This window comes from Neopelma chrysocephalum, unplaced genomic scaffold (genome assembly GCF_003984885.1).
Source record: "Neopelma chrysocephalum unplaced genomic scaffold, ASM398488v2 Primary Assembly neopelma1_69, whole genome shotgun sequence".
NCBI classification, from domain to species: Eukaryota; Metazoa; Chordata; class Aves; order Passeriformes; family Pipridae; genus Neopelma; species Neopelma chrysocephalum.
The window spans coordinates 12224243-12246135 of NW_020897729.1; the positions used below are offsets into that span (position 1 = coordinate 12224243).

General features: G+C 40.2%; 2 protein-coding genes across 7 annotated transcripts; both read left to right on the forward strand.

Annotated features, from left to right (window-relative positions):
- Window positions 1-222: 222 nt before the first annotated feature.
- Window positions 223-10963, forward strand: TM4SF1 (transmembrane 4 L six family member 1). 3 transcript variants are annotated; one of them, XM_027685496.1, is made up of 5 exons: window positions 223-1059; window positions 8706-8795; window positions 8883-9031; window positions 9770-9947; window positions 10851-10963. In XM_027685496.1, exons 1-5 carry the CDS (start codon window positions 979-981, stop codon window positions 10863-10865), a joined length of 513 nt encoding a protein of 170 aa, XP_027541297.1. In that variant the 5' UTR covers window positions 223-978; the 3' UTR covers window positions 10866-10963. The 3 variants fall into 3 exon arrangements, with proteins under 3 accessions (XP_027541297.1, XP_027541299.1, XP_027541300.1); XM_027685498.1 differs by lacking the exon at window positions 223-1059 and adding an exon at window positions 4642-5287; XM_027685499.1 differs by lacking the exon at window positions 223-1059 and adding an exon at window positions 6032-6903.
- Window positions 10964-12558: 1595 nt separating this feature from the next.
- Window positions 12559-19743, forward strand: TM4SF18 (transmembrane 4 L six family member 18). 4 transcript variants are annotated; one of them, XM_027685494.1, is made up of 6 exons: window positions 12559-12627; window positions 14885-15095; window positions 16695-16784; window positions 17454-17596; window positions 17693-17873; window positions 18285-19743. In XM_027685494.1, the coding sequence occupies exons 2-6, from the start codon at window positions 14919-14921 to the stop codon at window positions 18297-18299; spliced, it is 606 nt and encodes a 201-aa protein (XP_027541295.1). In that variant the 5' UTR covers window positions 12559-12627; window positions 14885-14918; the 3' UTR covers window positions 18300-19743. The 4 variants fall into 4 exon arrangements, with proteins under 4 accessions (XP_027541295.1, XP_027541294.1, XP_027541296.1 ...); XM_027685493.1 differs by lacking the exon at window positions 12559-12627 and adding an exon at window positions 12961-13054; XM_027685495.1 differs by lacking the exon at window positions 12559-12627 and adding an exon at window positions 13086-14033.
- The last annotated feature ends 2150 nt before the right edge of the window (window positions 19744-21893 follow it).

The following is a 21893-nucleotide window of genomic DNA, read 5'->3' on the forward strand; positions in this document are numbered from 1 at the left end:
AGATTTACACACAAGAGTCTCAGTTGTATTGTTCCAGTATGTTACCTTAAAAAAAGACTAAAAATTAATTAACTCATAATCAGCATTAAATGGTATTTTCTTCTGCTTTTCTCTGTTAAACGTTGCTCAAGTGAAAAGGCATCTTCAGTGGTCTGATTTATTCTTTAACCACAGTTTTTAATTGTTGGGGGGGTTATTTTTTTAATAATTTTTAATACTGTTTTGAGTTTTTTAATAATTGTGTCCTATTAAATATGTGTGCTACCCTTGTATAGCATTTTTGAGGTCTTGATGGACCACTTGGAGGAGCATGACAGAAATAGTTGGCTTTGTGATTGACAGCCATTTTAAGGACCAGCTGGCAGCAAAAATTCAGTGCACTGCGTGTATGTTGTTAAGTGGACTTCAGAGTCCTAACTGAAATGATGATAGCAAAGGCTGATGGAAGGGTGGGACTGAAGTTTAGGAAATGATCTTTCAAAGGTCTTGTGGTCATGTCTGATTTGCTTTTCTCATTGTGATTCAACTACTACCAGTACTGAAAGATAGGCAAGGACAGGCAGCATGCTGCAGTATCAGTCATGCAAAGGTGAAAGACACGTTCAGTTTACACATTCAATTTTGCATCCTTCTGCTACTGTTCTCAGCCAAGCAGCAGTCATGGGACTGTTCAGCAGGAATCATTTAAAAAATTTGATATGAACTTACTAATGGCTAATTCCAGAGGCAAGACTGTGTGAGAAATGCATGAAGCATATGCTAAGGAAACAAAGCGGGGAATGAATTTCTTGGTTTTCTGTTTTCTTCCCTTTTTTTTGAGCCTACAGATCTAAAATACGTGGTATGATGGAGTGATCTTTTTTTTGCTAGATTATAGCCTCACTACCCACAGGATCACTATATGAGAAACAGAAAGGTGCTTAATGACTGACTTTAGTACCACAAAAGTCAAGACATAACCATGGTATTTTTTGTTCCATGTTCTCAGTTGGCTGTCTTTTACTGGATGCCTGGTTTGTGCAGGTTGCTGCGGGGGGTGGGAGACACCGGTGGCACATGGTGAGTCTGAAGACTCTGTTCATCATGCTGGGCTATGCAGAGATCGTATGCTGAGCTAATGCCAATTTTCTAATCCATACAGCCATTACAAACACACCCTGTAGAGCAGAGGATGCTCTTGGTGATGCAGTGATGGTAATGCCTCATGCTTGTTTAATTTTTGCAAGAATGTCACACTTTTAGGGATAGACTAGAAACAGAAAATGCAAACCTGTGTGTAAGTAGTACAGTACAAGGGAAACAAACTTTTGTTGGCTATTCTGCATGGCCAAGGTTTCACCCACAGGCTGTGGCAGAAATAGAAATAGCATTTGATTGTCTTATGTCCTACTTTTATCATCGTAACACTGTTGTAAGAATTAATGAATGCAGGCTAAAGCATGGTTTTTGTATGTCACCAGAAAACAGTTTTTGAAGTGGTTTATTTGATCATGGCATTGCAAGTCTATGGTCAGTAATAGTTGTTTTTAAGTAAGGTTTATGGGTTCTTCTTTAGAGGGAGGAATTTCTATACACTCATTTAGTTGTAGCTCTGCCCTGATTGTAAGCTTTTGAGTCTCCAAACTGGTTGGTTAAATGTCAGAACTACTTTTGTTGCATCATTGCTGACTCCTTCTTAGGTCAGCATTGTTATTAATAAATTAGTTCTTCTCTGTACGTGTCAACGTGTGTTGTTGCGTAGAAGTGTGAGCAATCACTCCAAGCTGACTTCTATGGCTCAGATCAGTTTTCTCTCTCAAAGTGGTGGCAGAGATAGCAAGCAAGCACATGCATGTTACAGCCGTGTAAGGAACAATTGCTCTCATGTGCTCATGGCAACAGGTGGTTGCTACTCATTAAGTAGCTCATTAGTCCATCTGAGGAGCTGTGAGGTAATTAATAAAAGTAATCTAGAAAGTTTCTTCTGTCTGTGGCCAGGAGACCACAGGCACCAAGGACTTCATGGGGAGCACTTTCCTCTCATGACTGTCCAGGTTGAGTTTGCCAGCCAACGTGCATTTGGGAGGTGGAGAGGACAGTCACAGCTACAGCAGAGTGTTGTTGTGGATGATGGCTGGAAAACACGGGCGATGCATCACTGGGACATGGAGAAATGGACGGGTCAAAGGGAGTCAGGGCTGTTCTAAGGTCACCAAAGCTCTGCCTGCATAGCTGGCCATGAGCCTGCCCTTAAATTAGCCAACAGGTGACTGCACATTCCCGGTACTTTCCCAGCAGTTGTCTGAGCCAGTATTGGCCTCTGTGAGCAGCCACCTACTAAACAGTAAAAGAACAGATGAGAATGGCTTAGAAGGGAATACAAGTGAGAATTCATAACCTCTGTCAATGCACGTTGTGTTGCCCAGTCTTTCCAAATGCATCAGTGCAGCCCATGGTGTTATGAGTGTGTCTCATCTGCAGATGCCTGACAGTTACCACACCCTGCCAGTGCTTTCACAAGCAGCATTTCCCTCCATTAACCTTCTACTGATGGTGGGTGGGACCAGAAGTTCTGCAAGAAAAGTTAAATATTGAGCCTTTCTTGTAGAAGCTGTAGCATAGGGTGTCCAAATGGCAGTGGTGTTAGTGAAGTCCCCTTGATTCACATCTGATCGGGTTTTATAATGTAAAAAAATTGTATTTGCTTCAAGGCTTCTTATTTGTTTTGTCTCTTTACACTGTTTTCAAGGCAGTTGGAAGACATGTCATGTGTCTGTTTCAGTTGTGTCTCTTGACTGCTGTCTTTTAGCAAACTGTGCCCAGGGGTGGCTATAAGGCAGTGTAAAGCAGTGGGACTGACCATTTGGAGTGTTAGAAGAAACTGTTGGGAACATTGTTGCATGTTATGTTTTTCAATCCATTTTTCTGGCATCTTTAAGTCAGGAGCTTGCTCATATTTGCTTGGATAACACTGATGCAGATGTTTTATCATTTGTCTAGTTATAAGGAATGAGAACCTGTCCCAGTGCTAAAATAGTAAAAGAAAAAAGCCAACAACAAATCATTGAGCTGGGGAGGATTAACAAGCTTAGTGCTGGGGACTTGGCATAGCTGAGCTATAGAAATCTAATTTCCATGAAGGGAACAGCAGCCAGACTGTCCTGACAATGTGGCAGAGGGCTGAGGAAAGAGGGTTCTGTGGCATCCTCAGCTCACAGGAGTCTTACAGCATCCATGTGCAGCAGGTTCAAATGTAGTAGCCCAGTGTCCAGCCGGGGAACTGAGCTTGGTTTGCTTGACCCCGCTGCTGACAGCATGCTGGCTGGTGTCATGGGGCTGGGGCAGTCTGTCCAACTGGATACTTATTTTACAGATAGCCTTCCTCCTGCCCTGCTTATTTCTTCTTTAGTGGAGGGATGTAGGTGTTTCCAGGATTACTGTTGGCACTAAAATATGTTAATGGAGTTCAGGTATCAACTTTTTTTGTGTGGCACTTTGCTGTTGCAGCTCACTTTCTTCTGCTGATTATGAAGAAATCCCTTTGGGAATCTGGTTCAGGGTGGAGGTGCTAGATGCGGTTGTAATTTACTTTTGTAGGAGAAATATGATACTTCCCAGTTTTCTTTTTCTTGATAAAATTCTGTGGGGTTTGGGTAGGGGCTTTTTGATAGTCTTTGATAAACTGCTCCTCTTTACAATAGGTAAACTTAGGACATGTCCAAAAATATAGCAAGTGTTTCCAATACACTGTTGAGCTGGAGAAAGTAATTTCTGTTATTTCTGTTGGGCTGGTTGAGGAGCTGATACAGAAAGCTGGAGAATATTCAACTTTTCAGAGCTTAAATGTAGAGAGCTCTTCTACTATTTTTGAGATCTGGTTTTTGGCATCAAGAAACACTAGTTTCTTTCTAACATCTCCATTTTGTGAAAGAAGTAGACTTCTGTCTTCCTGCTGCAACAGAAGAGCCAAAGCAACAAGGACTATTGAGGTGGGGGGTTTGTTTTATAGAGGGGCTGCTGGATCCTTCCATGCAAAAATAGCCTTGGTATTAGATACCTCAGTAAGTGGACAAGGCATCTAATTTTAGCCACTTCTCTGCATGAAGGGTTAGTGCCCTGCCCTGTGCAGCACTGTTCTGCTGACAGACTTTAACCTGCAGAGCTGATGACCTGGGGACACAAGCCAGTTGCTGTAATTGTTTATGAACCATCTTGTCCTGCCAGGGGAGGATAGGGAAATCTTTGGCAGTGGTCCTACCTGCTGGACCTTAGTGTGCTATCAAAATTGCTTCACTGCCCCTTTGATGATCTTGTCCTTCCTGTACCACACTGCTATAGGTACTTCTAAGCCAGAGCTGAGGGCTGGACCTAGGATCTAAACTTAGGATTTAGTCTAGACTTCTATTGGATTTAATAACACTGGGTACTGGATTTTAATACATGTTCTTTGTCTGTGGTAGGCATCAGAGCTACAGAAATTGTCCTGTGAGAGAGAAACAGTGGAGTTTCCCATGGGCCATGGGGAAGAACATGTGAGGGTGTACGCAATTATCTCACCTCTCCAAGTGCAAACACTGTGGTTCTTGTATAGAAGACTCAAAACCCAATTCTCGTTTTGTTTATACTAGTGTAAACTCAGATGGTGCTGGAGCTGCCATTTGGGCCCTGCTCTTTCTCAGGTTCAGAAGCCTGTGTTTGTCTGCTGCTTGTCTGTGAGTACATTTCGTAGTTTAAAACTCAATATGCCCACGATGCATTCCAAAAATCCACTGCTGCTCAACTTGCCAAGCAGTAAAATTAGGATTTATGAAGCAAACAGGCCCACAAAGTAAAAAAGCTCAAGATTTTTGTAATCTGTATGAACTACTATTGTATTGCTGGAGGGGTGTTGGTTCTAACTGCAGCCTGCAATGCCTCATATGCTTTATTTTGAATATAGATTTGATTTTAAATATAGGAAGTTCTTGATTATGTAAAATTTTATTTCAATCAAGTGTTTAGAAAACCATTATGTAGGTTATAAATAGAACAGTTTTTAACCCTATGTCCCTGTGGCCATCTGTATGCTGTGGTTGTTGAGGCAGGAGGAAGGGTATTGGGTGGGGTGTTTTGTGGAGGAGTGGTTTGGGTTTTTTTAGTGTAACACAATAAAAGGACTTTTCAGTTGAGCAGCCATCTCCTTCTGCAGAGGAAACTTGCAGGTTAATGTTTATGCTTGTTTTAGTCATCAGAGGTGAAGTGCACAATAATGGCCAGCCTGTGTTTCTACAATTGGAGGATATTTCTCATGATGAAGGAAGTCTCCAAGGTCAGCAGCTACAATACCCGGAGAAGTTACGTCACAAACATCACAGGCCCACAGCTGCACTGGGCTGCTCTCTCCCCACCCCTTCCCCCCGCCTTGTCTTTTTGTGCACTCTCCCTCAGCTTAAGTGTTGCTCACATCTCTTGCAAGTATACGGTGGATTTGGTTTGGGCTTGTGTTTACTGTGTTATTTAGCTGTTAAACACCCCCCACAAAAAAACCAACCAACCAAACAAAAAAACCAAACCTGAATGAGTGTTTTTTAAAAAATCTCACTATGGTTTTCTGATATCCTGTACATTCCCAAATGCAGCTTGTCTACTTCTGTTTTTGCAGTGAGAATTATGTTGTGCTGTGATGATAATAGCAGCAGCAGCACCTCCTGGATCTAGTCTGGGCCTGTGCATTTTACCTCCTGTCATGTGATGGCAGCGGGCATGACAGCTCACACCTCTGTGTTGAGCTGTGTATATGTGAAGAAGAAAACTTTGGGCTATTTTAGCGAAATTTGCATGAGGGAAAAGATAAAAGGCTAGATCTTAATTTTTATAGGTCACTTTGTATCTCCATTTACTATGTTAGTTAAGCTTACTAGTACACGTAGTTCTGGAAACTCCTGATACAATCTGTTTCTCTCTTGGTACTTTTTTTTTGGTGTGTTTCTATACGTGATATTTCAGAGCAAGGACTGCCTTTTATAATCCTGCTTTTTTAAAGTAGAATTTTTCACCAGTAGTTCAGCTGTTAACAAGCTCCTTAGCAAATGGCTATTAATCTAAATTCAGCTTGTCTTATAATGGCAAGAATAAGGACACTCCTTAGAAGCCTACCTGTTCATTTTATTTGTTTTCTAACCTCCTGGTGAGGTTTGCTGTTGTTCCATCAACAGGACAGCACAGTGAGAGATTGCTCTGCGTACTCCTCATTGCCACAGACCTTATTCTGTTTATACCCAAAACTCTGACTCAGTACTGTTGATGTCAGCTCAGTCTTTCCCTGGCTTCAGGTTGTTCTGAATCAGTCTATAAACCTAAAATTCAAAGCTTCTTCTAACAAAGAAAACAAAACCTTTTTTCTTCAGTTCCTAACAGAACTTGTGTTGTGGTTTAAGCCTGTTGTTCACGTCTAATCATGTTCAGCAGTGATCATTCCAAGCATCATATATTAGAGTGAAATTACCTAGTATTCAATATTTCCTTGATTGCATTTGGTTCATCAACAATTATTGCATTTAAAAAGGGCGGTGGCGTTCTGCCATCCCTGCTCCCTCACTCTGCAATTGGGAAGGGTGGTTGGGAAGGGTTGTGAACGTCATCCAGGTAGCTAAGGTAATCCCTGGTATTTAAGGAGGTGAGAATAAACACTGGTCTTCTTTTAGGTGTGGACAGGTATGAGATTGACTAGTCCGATCCAACCTAAGGAGAATTTGTAAAGCTGAGGACATGTGTTTTGGAAGGTGTGCTAGATGTGTTGGTTATAAGTTGCTCATCCTTGCCCTGCTCTGCATCGTGGCCAACATTTTACTTTATTTTCCCAATGGCGAAACAAGATTTGCTTCAGAGCATCACCTTGGCAAATACGTAGAGTGCCTTCACGGCATTCTAGGTGGAGGCTTTCTGGTAAGTAATGACCTGGTGGCTTTTTTCAAGTTTATTTTGGAGCTATTTGGTATGGCTCTTCTTTTACCAGTTGCATTAATTAATTCATCAAATATCTCATCAGCAGGAAACTCTGTAGTTGTATCAAAAAAAATTAGCTATATTATCCCATAGGTGTTATTAGTTACTGTTGATTATCTTATCTGCAAGATTATGTCAGTTTAAAGCTAAAAAAATCATAGGGTCTAGGTCACAGAATCCAAATGCAAGCCAAACCTCTCAGCAGGTCACAGTTTGCATAAAGGGTTAATTTATTTTTTTTTGCTATTGAACCATTGTCCTTTTAAATTTCCCTAACTAACTAGCATTTACTTACAATTCCTTAATTTCTATTATCTGAGAGGTTGACAGTTATTTCTCTGCCTTAGCTACTTATTGGACTTGATGATTTAAGGATTGGACTTGGTGATCTCAGAGGTCTTTTCCAACCTGGTTGATTCTATGATTCTGTGATTCTCTGATTCTATTCAGAGGAATTGAGTAGCAGTTGTCAAAGCTTTGCATTTGAGTAACAGCAAAGGATGAAGAATTGAGTGTGTTCATTATATGATATTGTTAATCTGAAGCTATTATTTTCTACCTTTTCAGTTTTGTGGACCACATTGTAGCATATTTAACTCCCCTGACTCCAGGCTTCCTTTTTCATCTGCTTTTAAAAGGCCTCAGAAAGAGGCTACAAGTCCTTTTCAACCCTTAACATTCTGTGATTCTATAATCTTAAGGCATCTGCAAATCACAGGCTGAAAACAATTGTGCTCTATGTAGTGAGAGGAGTTTACAGTGTGTTACAGCCCCATTGGAACCTAGACTGAGATTTGCAAAGACTGGGCTTCACACAGAGAATAATACAAGTGAAATCAATGGAACTGCTCCTGCAACACACTTGTACAACTTCTTCTGGACCTGCAGCACTGGGGCTCAGCAATAGGTTTGAGTAAGGGCTGACAAATATGTGTCTGTTCAACTGGATAGTTCTTATTTTAGTTTCTTGTTAAATAAGTCTATGCAGTTTGCAGGTAACTCTTTACTCTTTCTGTATGATTTTCCAGAGTACTCCTGGGTGTAGATTCTTTATAAGTGGACTCTATTGAGTGCTGTTTGTGCTGGTGGGAGGATCCTCTTTTTAATCAGCTCTACTCCTTGATTTTATGCTATAAACTCTGGAGTATGGCTAATTTATGTTTCTTACAGATAGCTTCTGCTCTGTTACTTTTCATTTCTGTCACTGGAAACCGGTTGTGAAAACTTGGAGAAAAGTAGATGTCTGTAATGAGATGTTTACCTGAATTGGGCAAAATATTGCTAGACTTTCTACACCAGACAGACTGGTTTGTCACACAGGCAGTGATGACTGCTCTTAAGTAACTAGTATATTGGCAGTAGCTGTTTTTTAAATAAATAATTGAGACATCTTGTAGGCTCATTTAGCAGAAGGTGAATGCCTTCTTTTGCAAAGCATTTTGTTTGCAGGATACAGCCTTAAATGTGAACAAAACCTTTCAAAGCTCAAATACTTTAAATGGACCAATACATCAACAGGCTCTTTCTGCACTTAAGTGCTGTGTATAAACAAAGTGGCAGTAGAAATACACCTGTGCTGGGGTATCCTAACGAGATGACTACTGTGTTAAATAGGAGTAAAGCTGAATCACCTGTACAGGCTGACCATCAAGAAGTGACATAAATGAATGCAGTGTGAGGACTGTGTTTTATCTGCCCTCTCTGTGCAACCAAAATGACCCCTGTGTTTGCTCCATACCCAGGTACTCATTCCAGCTACAGTGTTCATTGGGCTGCACAACGGGGACTGCTGTGGCTGCTTTGGCCATGGGGGCTGTGGGAAGAGCTGTGTGGTGAGTGAGCCTGTACACCCCAGTCCCGGCTAGTCCCAAACACCAGGTGATGGCTGTGCTGAAAGTTCATGTTTGTCTGCTGTGCAGATGCTGTCCTCGGTTCTGGCAGCCTTTGTTGGGATCCTTGGCTCTGGATACTGTATAATCATTTCAGCACTGGGCTTGTCTCAAGGACCATACTGTTTTACCCACATACAGAGAAACTGGATCTATCCTTTCACTGATTCCTCTGGAGGGTAAGTTGTCTGTTCTTGAGGATGTTATATCTTACCCCACGTACACATGGGCTTTATTCCAGTACCTTTCAGCAATAACCAGTAACCATATATCAAGATTCATTCATAATTTTATGCTTCTTGCTCACTAAGAGCTAAACAAATGGCATCAGTTACCCGCACTGCTATATGAAACCAAAGAAATAGAAAAATATATATAATTATATATATCGTATATTATATATATTATATACAATATGTATATGTTATATATATAATTAAATCTATATATCATATACTGTTCATGTCCCTGAACATCTCTAACAAAGTATAAAGTTTTATGACTTTGAGGGATTTTCAACCTATGAATAGTGGTTGTTATGAGATTTGTCATATGATTTGTGTAAGAGTCTGTTTTGTCAGGCTTGCTTCTGAAGTTGCTTTGTGTTAGCCTGAAGTGGTACAATGGCTGACAGAGCTTAAGGAGTGTTTGGACGATACTTTCAGGCACATGTTGTGACTCTTGGGGATGGTCCTGTGCAAGGACAGGAGTTGGACTCTGTGATCCTTGTGGGTCCCTTCCAACTCAGCATATTCGGTGATTCTGTGAAACTTTGCATGGAATAAACACTGTTTTTTCTGTTCCCACTTGGAGTGAATATCCTTGATGCAGTTACAGACTAGGCATAATTTGGTTCTAGTGTATGGTAAGCATCCACTCTGACACAATGTTAATACACTTTTAATTGCTGTGTACAGGTACTTGTTTGAGTACAACAAGTGGTCTGAATGTCAAGAACCTCAGAACATCGTGCAGTGGAATGTCACCCTCTTTTCCATCCTCCTTGTCTTGGGAGGAATAGAGTTCATTCTGTGCTTCATACAGATAATCAATGGTATTCTTGGAGGACTCTGTGGGCTGTGCAGTCACGAGGAGGTAAGTTGGTTGTAGTTATAACCCTGCTTCTCAGATGAACATGAAACAGTATTATTAGTGATGCTACTGTGGAGTCTTACTCAGCAGTTGCTTTTTAGATATTCGTAAGCAACAAGTTCCCTGTACAACAGGTTTTATAGCCCTGTTGTGTTTAGCATTTTCATGTAGTGTTTGGCCACGTGTGTTCAGCTGATTCCTCAGCTGTCACAGTGACAGTCTGCATGGGAGCTAGGAGCTGGAAGGCTTTTGTCTGCCCAGTGGCACATGTGATCATCAGCACTGTACAGGTGATATAACTGAGACACTGATCTCTTGGTGGTTGTGGTCTTTGCCTAAACCATGCTTGCATAGTGTGATGCTTGTTCTAACTATATTGCATTAGCCTTGTGTTTTGCCCACAGCAGCTCATAAACTACTGATAATATGCTGCATGTAATGAAAACTGCAGCATCCTGGCCTTGCTTAGTAAAAGTAAGACAAGAGAAGGAATTAAATTTTACAGCTAATAAAATCTGCAGACAGGTCTGAAGGGTTTTTGAAGGTGGATTTTTTTGAGTGAGGAAAGGGAATTTCCTCCAAATTAAACAGTTTGGGCATATTGTTAAAATCAGTATCATAGTGGTAGTGTTGGCTTAAGGTATGAACCAGATATCATTTATATCACACATTGTAGATAAGAAAGTGTTTCACATTTTTAATTGACATAGTTGAGTGTCGGGACTTTTTCAAAGCTATTACTGTCTTCTTCCTCCTGTCTTCCATGGTCTAACTGCAGTACAGAAGAGGCATACTATGGTTGTCTAAATTTGGTCAGGTTAATTTTTTCATTTATAGTTGGACACAATATTAGCATTCTTTCCATTAATATGTTAATATGTTTCTTTCTTTTTGTTCCCCCTGCAGACATATGTTTGCTAGAAACCTCACAATGCATTGACGTCGGTGGGTGTGTGTGATGTAATGAGTATTCTGTGGATTTTTTTTAAACATTCCATGCATACTGAAATACACATTGTTGCCATCAATTTAACTGACTTGGGGCCAGCCTTTTGTTATTGGAGTCATATGCAGGTTTGTCACTAACCTGCCTGAACTTAAAGGCAAAATGTATCCTGAATATCTTTGGTTCATTTTATCTTAGTACAGGCAGTTGCCTGAACACATCACTAAAGAGGCTTTATTTATTTTTTTTCCTTATACTGACACAACGGCTCTGTACTTTATCCCACTTTCCCAATAAAGTTGTTCTTTCATTCTGATCTTGTAATGAACACAAACCAAATCTAGTCTGGCCTGGATATAAATGAATACTGGCTTTTGGGTAGATACATGCACTTCACCTTTTCAGGATTTTTCTGAACTTCCCCTGTATTTCACAAATAAAGATTTGTATTAAAAATACCCATCAGGTGTCAATGATTCCTTCCCTGCCCATGCTGAAACACTGCTTGCCTGGTCTCGGAGTAAAGGACAGTGGTGGCATGAGAATGTGGATATAATGAAGTCAGGTTATAACCTGCTTTTCCTCTCCAACAGGCTCTGCCAGAGTGGAACTGCTTCACTGCTTGGTTTGGATCATGTAGCTGAATCCACAAGGGTTCAGCAACAGCTCTGTGACAGATACAGCCGCACATGTGGAATCCTAGTCCTGACTGGCAGTTCCCAAGGGGGTCCTCGTGCAGCTGAATCCAGCTGGGAGTCCCCTCTTTCCCCCCCAAAGGAGATCACCTTCTGACTGCTCCATTACAGGAGCATTACAGGACACAAAACAAAATGTGGGCCTGACTCTTGTTCTTTACGTCACTCAGTAGACCCTCAGGCCTCACAGCGTTGGGGGAATACAGTCCAAATTCAGGTCAGCAGAAACAGATTAATCTGAAATACCTGACTTCACCAGTAAGCAGCCTGGAGGCATTATTGTAAGCTACTGTGCAAGAACCTCTGAGGTACAGCTTGTAGCATATTAGAGTGAATGTTTTATCACAAGTAAATCTGATTAACGTGCTGCCAACAGCATTGCTGGCAAGGTCAGTATGCAGCTGGTAGTGGCAATTTTCAAGTGAAAACCAAAATGTGACGTGCTATTTACTTCAGAGAAATGAGTCTCGGTTTTGGAATTTAGCTGTTAATGTTGTCTTTGAAAACAGGTAAGTTGATTTCTATTTATGGGAGAAAAGCTCCCATGGATGTCAGTGCATCCTTAGACCATTTGTAACTAGGAGAATGGTCTTTAAAGGTAGCCAGAAACTTGAGAGGTATCTCAGACTGTCCACACAGTCAAGTCTGCCCTGTACCAGTGAGTATCTGAAAAAAAGAAATTAACTGTGAAAACAAAATTGTACACACACATCCACAGCAGCAAAAGAACTCACAGATGGGAAGAGTTTGTGTTTAGAATCTCAGGATACATGATTTTTGCAATAGCATTTATTCATACCTAAATACACAGAAGTAGTTGAGAGTTTTAATGACATTTGTTTGTTGTGTTTATCCCTGTCTTGCCCTGCTATGGGAGGAAGGAAGGACAATATGTGCATGCACATGTGTATACACACAAAATTCCTTGCAGCTGTGCAGTACAGTGTCTTTGTATGTGAAGAAACACTGTTTGAAAAAGTATCTGCAAGTTTAAATGGTGTGGAAGGAGAGAAGCGGAGAAGAGGATCCCCAGTAGAGCCAGGTATGATGCCATGCAACTCAAAGATTTTTGCCTTTATGCTTGCATGATGGTTATTTGTCTTTCCGGTACACACAATTAATTAAAGAACTGAAACAATTTTAGAAATTGCAATAGATGAAATGATTAGGGTAGATTAGGATTTAAAACTTCAGCTCAGATCCACGTAGCACTAATGCACAACATTACTACTCATTATTTATGTTGTTATGTAAAAAAAGACCAGTTGGATTCCTTTGTTGCCTGGTGCCTAACACAGTGTTTTGGGAGATTTATCAACTATATTGTGGAGAAGCAGTTGGTTTAGGTTGTATTCGTTTCAGTTGGCAGAGAAGTCACTCATCCAGAGTAAACATGACTTTTTGGTAACGGTCTTGGCATCAGCTCATGGATAATGACAGCAACAGCAAAGCAGTGCTTGCAACACTTAGTAAGATATTTGAGAAACTGTCTTACAGATTTGCTTAATTCTTAGTATAGAATGGTTGTTTCCTATTCTAGTGGTTTTGTGTGCCAGCAAAATAACCACACTATGATTTGGTATTTGCAGAGCTCAGTTTGAATACAAACTAAGTTGTGGTGTGGGCTGCTGTACTGCAGAACAAATGCTGCTTCAGGCAGTTTCCCAAGTTAGTTTATTCTGATCAGAACAGCTTATAATAGAAGTAGCAGCAAATTTCATTATAAAATAGTCTGCTTGCTATTAATTTTGGCCTCTGCTTTTAGGAAAAAATATTTCAGCCTATTGCATGATCTCTGAGTTTTTAATAAAAGATCAGTCATGAAGATTTGATGTGTGTACTTTTAATGCAGCTGTTTTCTCTGCTATGAAAGGCACAGTGTTGATGACAGGAGTTCTGTCTTTGCCTGTGAGTCCGAAAAGGCAGGTTTGCTACTACTTCTGATTGGAGGGAGACCTGAAAGAAAGTGTCCATAGTGATTAGAGAGTAAAACAGGTGATATGGGAACATCAAAATGAAACCTCTTAGAAAAGAGGAGAGTCACAGCAGAGAAGGGTAGAAAAACAGTGTAATTGTGTGAGTAGCACCATGCCCATTTCCTTGTGTAATCTCATTCAAAGCAGTAGTATGGTATTAGTTACAATACGCAATCCAAAGAGCTTTTATGAGATGATGTGAGAAGCCTCATGCGTGCAGAGCCTGAAACAGCTCATGAGGAAACAGAAGGAAAATGTATTGTATCATTGCTTCTAAAATCGGCCTTCCTGCATTTGATAGAGCCCCATTTTTTTGTTCTCTGACTGCAACTTTCCTATTGAGTAAAGCCTAAGCTCATTCTAGAGTTACTTTTCTGATGACTCACAGGGGTGTAGACTGAAGGCTTGGGTCAAGCTGTGTTCAGACCACTCCAGCTCTGTGTTACTGGCAGAGATGTTTAATTGCTCAGGGGTAAGGGAATGATGACACGTGATAATGGGGAAGCTGTGTGACTTTGGCTTTGCACAGTGCAAACAGCAGGCATTTCAAAAAAACCAGCCAGACCTTTTGTCCTGCACAAGAAGTCACGTGTACGTAGGTTAGGTCTGTAGCTGTGCAAGCTCAGCTGTAAGCACAGAATGAAACAATTGGAGAAATAGCAGCATTTGATTTGAAAAACAGTTGAGCCACGTAATGCTGTGTGAAAAGTAATTGATTAAAAGTGTGACAGTAAGTCTGCCTGGCAGTTTCTAACCAGTGTTATTTGGGCTTCTGTACTCTCTGCAAGATGGCCCAGACTCAGCCTGGTGTTTCTGTGTGACTGTCCCAAGTCAGCAACAAGTTCCCCCTTAGGGCTCTGTTACTAAATCTGTCATGTGAGGCAAAGTGTGGCCTTCTGTACAGAGACTGGATATTTCTCATCTGACAGCCCCCTTCCCCATGCTGCATTGAGGCTGAAGAACGTGCCTCTGTCACAAACTGTCTGTGTTACAGTTTGTATTCCGGGGCGGAGGAGGGCATTTTTGAGCAGTCACTAGGAAATGAGAGCTCTGAATTTCCTTCCTGAGTCTGACTCCTAGATATATTTCATTTGGAAGATCACAAAGGAGGATCTTTTAGAAGGGAAATGGCTACTTAAAGAGGTGCTTAGACAGGACAGTGAGTTTACATAGCGATATTCATCTGTTGTTCAGCTAACTATTCAGCACTTCTGTCCCTGGAATCACACCCCAATCACTGGTTCCTGTGAATATGAAATGACTGAAACAGGCCGGGGAGGTCAAAACACTTTTTATATTTAAAATCTTGTAATCTTTTGTTAGCTTAGAAGAGCGAAATTTCCCAAGTTCTTGAGAGATGGCTTTAGAGACATGTGGAAGCTGTTTGAGTTGCCTGCTGATACCTCTGGCACTTTGGAGTATTGTTGTGAACATCCTCCTGTACTTCCCGAATGGGAAAGCTCTGCATGCAGCCAGTTACCAGCTCCCCAGCTACGTGTGGTATTTTGAAGGGATCTGTTTCTCAGGCGTGATGGTAAGTGCTCATTCTATGAGTTTTTAGTGAATTGCATTCTACTGCAAATATTGACTTACTCTTCAGCAATGCAATTGTGCTTTTAAAGAATATATGGATTACTTTGGCAAAATCACTGTAGGCAAAAAACTCGATCAGATTTTAAAAAATGTTAATATACTGAATGACAAGCTAGGTAAACTATTTAATGAAAACTGTGTACACTATTTAACATGAGTGATTTTGCAGGGTGGGGTTTTTTTCTGCTGTCTTTTTGTTTATGTGTAATTTACGCTTGTATTATGAAGGCAGACACTATGTTGATTTAGTCCTCTAGGAAGGTTGAATTAGAGCTCTTTTACCAAAACAAACTGAAACAAAAACTTCTCATAATGGTTCAGATGTTTTTAAGAGCTGTATGCACTCCCATATTAAGAAGACTGGATACAGTTCACAATGCATCAGGTGCCACTGTTGTCGGGTTGAACACAGAGAATTGTCTCACTGTGATTGGCATAGTAGGATTTTCCCCATTACATTTGTAGTATGTTCACCTGCAGTAATAAACTACCATGGAGTTGCCCACTGTTCATGCTGTTCCCTATGTTCATAAAGAGCTGTATACTCAGGGATAGAAAGCAGTGATGTGATCAAAGTGCATTACACACAATCAGTGCTTAAAAAGGGCTCATCTGCATAAGTGAGGTTTTTTTATGAAGATGCTGAACGGAGAGAGTTACTTCTTTTGAAATTGTGTATTCTCCATAAAGCAGAAGAAAAATCTTATCTTTTCTAGCAGAGGAAAAAAACCTATCAGACAGAGGATTCAAAGAGAAAAACAGTTGCAAATTTGGGAAAAAGTTAACTGCAACAGTGATATTGATATTTTGAAGCATTTTTAGCCTTAGGATTATTACCAATTTATTAAAAATGCATATGTCGTCGTGTTACAAACAGGTCAGCAGCATGTGAGAGGATAATACTGTGATTCAGAAACATTCCCTTCTCATATTTCCCCTTTCAAACTAGTACCTCTCTGAGTGGCAGTTTGTGGTTCTGGAGTCCAGACCCTACTTATCAAAATGATTCCAGGATCAAGCTGAAATAATGCAGTAGTCTGAGAAAATCAGTATGGATACTTGACAGAGAAAACAAATGAAAGTCCAGATGAATTTAATTAACAGCTTGCACTACTGACTTTTTCCAGCGTGACTGCGTTGGTAAGGAAGGCAATACCCTGATCTGTGTACCTGTGTCAGCAAGAAGCTGTTGAACTGATGCGGTTGTATCAATAAAATATCCTTCCTTTCATTGGTATTGATTCCCTTCCTTGTGAACTTGGTTTCATTGTTTCAGGTTCACTGGTGTAGCTGCACCCAAGCTCACAGCACTTTACTGTGGTGGGAGACACTGTGCTCTTGTCTTTCAAGCACAAGTACAGTGACAGCCCAGTAAAGCCACTCCAGTTCCATGTGTGCCTTGAGTAATTGTGCTCTCCCACAGATCCGCTTTACAATTTCAAGAGAGCACAAGAAATGCAGTCCCTGCTTTCCATAGGTGAAGGACACTTTGGCTTAGTATCTGCAGTCATCTCACTGACCTTGTGATGTGCCCTTACAGATCCTTCTTTTGGCAGTAATTCTAATGACACTGGAGTGTAGCGTGTTCTACCGGTGCTGCCAGAGTGAAAGCTGTAACAAGACCTACAGAGTGAGTCTATGTTTTATATCTCTGCCTCTCCTTAGCTTTTGTTTTGAGTGCCTTCCTGCTCCCATGGTTCCAGCACATCCTTCTGCCCCCTCTACTGTTCGTTTTCACTTCCTTTCAAAGAGAAGGATTCTAAATTGGCTTACAAGGCACAGAAAGTGTAGCTTCTTCCTTCTGATGCATAAGCAGGATGAAAGAAAACTAGACACAGACTCCTCCCAAATCCTTGTAAAATAAAATAAGAATGTAAAAGGCCTGAGTATGTCAATAAAGTGCCCCAACTAAATAGATTCATGCCTTTGCCTGTCTTATTTGGAAGTTATTTTTTCTGCTAATGACTCAATATATGCCATCTGGAATGCAGACTATTTAATACATGGTTGGGTTTCCTGTTGTATTTTGGGAAAAATTTTACAAAACTGCAAGTTTAAAAAAACCCACCCAAACAATATTATAACTTATTATGGAACTGTCTTAAACTCTGTCTTAATCTTTATTTTGCATGTGTATGCTTTTACTATTCTTTACCTGCTATTTTTCTTTTTGAATGTTGAATATTGAGAAAATCAGATGTGAAATTCAGCCCCAAGGAAGTAGCTAGGCAGACTGAATGACTGTGTTTGCTGTGGACACTGCCCCTCAGAGTAATATTTCTCTCTCTTTACTCTCCAGAGTTTTATTTCAATTGTGCTAGCCCTGCTTGGAGTTGCTTTCTCGGGATACAGTTGCATCATTTTTACCCTGGGTTTGATTCAAGGCCCTTTCTGTAATTCATCAAGTGGATGGGATTATATTTTCAAAGACACTGCTGGGGGGTAAGAAAAATCAGTGTAACTCTTCTCCAAGAAATTGTTCATCAAAAAAATAGTCAGACACATTTTTCTTACCTCACACTGGTGTTTCTCTAACAGGTACCTGACAGATTACCCTGCCTGGTCTCGATGCACAGAACCTGCTAACATAGTGGAGTGGAATGTCATTTTACTCTCCATTCTCATAGCTCTCAGTGGACTGCAGCTGATCATCTGTTTTCTCAAAGTGGCTGCTGAGTTGAAGCGGACGCTCTGTGGGACCTATTCTGTTTTTGTCCAGGTAACAAAACATCTGAGATTAATTTCTTCAGCACCTCCAAGTCAGTTTAGCTACAGGAACTTCTCCTAGTTGAGGACCTACCCTTTTGGTTTATGCATTCTCTATGCTAGTGCATTTTTTTTATCAGAGGATATGTATTGATAATACATTTTTTGTTTTTGATTAGTCTGCTAATTCTTTGTGGTATACAGGAATTGGTGGCTGCTCACTCTGACCTTTAGGGCTAGGACTGAGAAAAAAAAAAAAAAGTGGCTGGGAATTCAGCACTGATGCCAAGTCCATTACCCCTATGTCAGCAGAGTACCTTTGCTGAGCACCTTTCTTCAAGCATTCAGTTCACAGACATTCTTACCATCATTGCTGTGGCTTTCACAGCAATGATGAGATTTGCACTTCCTTTTTTATTTGCAGGCTGGGATTCTCTGAAAATGGGAAGGAAATTGTTGCTGCTTCTCCCCCCACACCAGAAAAAGAGAGATGGCCTGTCCAACATCCGTGGTGGTAGATTTGAGTGCTACAAAGACAAATGAAACCTTTCTCTTCAATCTTTGTCTCCCAAGCCTCTCTGTTTTGGATGAAGTTGTTTGAACTGTTTGACATCTATGTTTTATTTTGCCTGTCTTGTTGTCCCTGGCAGGGACTCTTCAATTTTTTAACCTCCAACTTGTTGTGACAATAGGGATGTTTGAATACCATGGAACTGCTTTTGTATTGAAACCACCTTTCTTTTTTTTTAATAAACTGCTGTAGAACTGCTTTAATACTCCCCTCTCATTGCTTAGACCATATGAATATTTGTGGTTCCATAAGGGCCTGGTTCAAAGCCCAGGAGGGGTTGTTAGTGCACTGCATGAAGCCATGATTTCCTAAATGACTGAATTTTAGTTACAGACAGACCATGATGGCCATGGAGGGCAGAGCTTACCCTGCTCCTTCCATCTTGACAGTTCCTATCTGCAGAAAGCAATTACTGAAAGAATCTATCAAGTCTTCCTGCAGTAAGAAAGTTACCCAAGTCTGATTGAGAGATTAAATACACAGCTCTGCAGTCAGCTGTGCTATTGGTACATGTTAGTAGCTGCACAGGGTTTCTTTTCACTTTATACTCAGAGGCAAAGGTTTTTTTCATTTTAGTCAAGTATGGTGTGACTTGACAGAGCATATGAGGAAAACTTGTGAGGACCCAGTGCTTGCTTATTAATGCTCTTCTAAGTGACCTGATGTCCTGACCTTGCTACAAGGGAAGGCTAAACTTCTTGACAGTAATGATCAGATGAACAAGAATAATCTGTATTAAATTAGCAGCTAAAAGGTACTTTTACTTTCTCAGAGAATTATTATTTTATTCCCAGTGAAAATTCAGGGATTCACAATGAAGTGGACATCTGGCTCATTTGCAGGTGCATGGGCAAGATTTGGCTGTATTCAGCACTCTGATTGTGAGAGAATGAACACCCAGTGGAAAGAGAAATATGGATTTCAGACTTGCAGTAATGCACATATCCCTATTACATCAGAACTAGTGGGATTCAGATATATCAATGTCTAATAGTAAACACTGTTAGAAATGCAAATCAAACAATAAGTGTCAGCTTTGGGTAAGTTATTTATAAAAATATAGAATATATCAGTCATTTAATTCAGTTTCAAGACAATATTGAGATTTTGCCTTCATATTCCTTTATCGGGTTGTTTTGAAAAGCTGATTTCTTCCTGTAGGATTTGATTTTAATTGCTTAGTTTCTATTAAGTTGCAAGAAGTAATAAAATAATTAATGATGTTTAAGAATGGGACTAATCTTTTGGGAGGTGGTTTGAGGTGGCATGGCTGGTCAGAGGTGCATGATAAAAATACATGATTATAAAATGAGGACTGTCACTGCACACTTGTTTTTCTTTAGGCTTAAATATGCAACATATAATTTATCTACTTACATGCTAATTCTACATTCTCATGGATTTGTGAATACTGTTTGTGGGGAGAAGGAAAAGAAAGAAAACTTAACAATCAACCCATACTCCTACCATCTTGGAGAATCTTGAGGATTTCATGCCTGCAAACCGTGGAGCTGTCTTTAATTCATCCTTTTTTATCTGATTGTGTCTGGTGAATTTTCATTTCCACTCTACCACAGGCATCTCCTATTTTAGGGGCTTAAATTAAAGAAAGAAACATGTGGTTTATGTCTTGGTGAACTTCCTGATCTTGCAACCCCCTTTATTCATAATCCAGACTTTGGCATCTCCATTGCCATAGTCAGATTCAACTGTGACTTGACAGTTCAGCTTTTAAATGCTCAGCTTATTAATTTGAAATTTGTCGTAAGAATACTAAAGGCTAACAGTTGTATTTCCAAATTTAACACCCAGTTGCATGCAGGGCTTTTGGATGTAAAGCAAAGTTAAATTTGATCTAATCAATATAAGTCCTGATTCAATCCTAAATAAATGTGGAGATTTCAAGGGTATTGCTTGTTTGCTTTTTTGTCTTCCTCAATCCAATGGCAACCTGAAGAAATATAAACCAAATAGGCCACATATGCATGAAAAACTCTATTAGCTGAGAATTAAGTAGTGACTTTGAATTTAAGTAGTGTAACATTTTCTCATTTTTACCTCAGTTAATTTACAGATGGGTCACATGCAACCGGGGTAAGCTGATCTTTCCACTGCACCACTGACCGTCATCCATGGCAAAGAAAAAAAATTCCTACAGAAATCATTTTGAGCATGTGTCACCAACCCATGAAACTCCAGAATTTCATCATAGATTTGGTCAGATTTCAAAATCTTGGCTTTGCCCTCAGTAAGAAGCAGAGTCCTCCATTTAGTGTAGATCTGTAGAATGTTCCAAAAGGTGAGATTTTGAAATTCAGTATTCTGACAGTGCCTGATTTTTTTTATATGAATGGTGATTAAAATTGGTAATTTATCTGTATACCACAGTCCTGGTAAATAAGGCTTAGATTTGTATATCATGAAAGGAAAGCTGCTGTACTTTAGTTATGTTCTGAATCTTAGCCTTCTATCCAAAATAATAATAATTTTTCTGACCAGTATGAAAATAGCTTCTAAGAAGATTGTGGTTATTACAGGTATTTTTGAATTGCCATACAATGGAAAATGTAATTTAGAATGACTGTGTCAGTGCTCAGAGCACAGACAAGATTTTTTAAGAATTCCCAAGTGACTGAAAATACACATTTTTCTTAATAGAAGTTTACAGGTGGCTTTGTTTGTCTAAAGCTTCAGACACAGCCATGTTGTAATGAATATATGCTCAGAAAAAGTGCCATTGCAAACTTGAGTTAGGTGGTTTTTAAACATTCCATATTTAAGGTCCTATTTTGTTCTTAATTTTCAATGAGACTAATAGATACAAAATGATTACAGAACTTGAATAAAGAAGCATTTGGCACTGAGTAGTGCATTTTGATAATGGTAGTAGTTAAGATTATCTGGATCTTCTGATTTTTATCATTGAAGAATGTGGTTTATCCTGTCTGCAACAGTCTAGGAGGCAGATAACTCAGGGAGGTAATTTTGTGGAATTTGTGAGCCTCAGTTGAGCAATACTAAAACTGCTTGAAAAGGGGGTGCAAACATTCCCCACCTCCATCCCTGAATAGCCGGTCCTTTTCATCTCTAGCAACACGTGCCACACTTTGTGCTAAAATTACATTTCCAAGGGAAGTGTGGTGTGTAGTAGAGCTGACCCAGGCATGCCCTGATGTGCACACTGGTCCCAGTGACACCAGTCCTCCCTGGTCTGTCGGTTTGGTGGTGGCTGTGCAGAAGGGAAGAGGCAGATCTGTGGGAGCAGAACAAGCAAGGGGAACAGCAGTTGCAGGCGTACCTTGGGCTCCCTGTGTCAATGCAGAGCACATACACGGGGGAAAGGTGTTGCTTAGAGCTTTCCACAGCATGCTTGAGAAGTGTTCTTGTGCCACAGGTCACAAGAATTATTTTCTCAGTAGTATCCGAGCTATAGAGAGGGTCATGAAGATAGTGAAGAATGTA

What these genes read in the sequence shown, in the direction of transcription:
- TM4SF18 (XM_027685494.1), top strand. Translation starts at nt 14,919, where the DNA reads ATGGCTTTAGAGACATGTGGAAGCTGTTTGAGTTGCCTGCTGATACCT. An exon ending in GCTGTAACAAGACCTACAGA is followed by an intron (nt 16,785 to 17,453) that starts GTGAGTCTATGT and finishes TTTACTCTCCAG; the next exon opens with AGTTTTATTTCAATTGTGCT. An exon ending in TTCAAAGACACTGCTGGGGG is followed by an intron (nt 17,597 to 17,692) that starts GTAAGAAAAATC and finishes TTTCTCTAACAG; the next exon opens with GTACCTGACAGATTACCCTG.
- TM4SF1 (XM_027685499.1), top strand. Translation starts at nt 6,727, where the DNA reads ATGTGTTTTGGAAGGTGTGCTAGATGTGTTGGTTATAAGTTGCTCATC. An exon ending in GCTGTGGGAAGAGCTGTGTG is followed by an intron (nt 8,796 to 8,882) that starts GTGAGTGAGCCT and finishes TCTGCTGTGCAG; the next exon opens with ATGCTGTCCTCGGTTCTGGC. An exon ending in TTCACTGATTCCTCTGGAGG is followed by an intron (nt 9,032 to 9,769) that starts GTAAGTTGTCTG and finishes TGCTGTGTACAG; the next exon opens with GTACTTGTTTGAGTACAACA.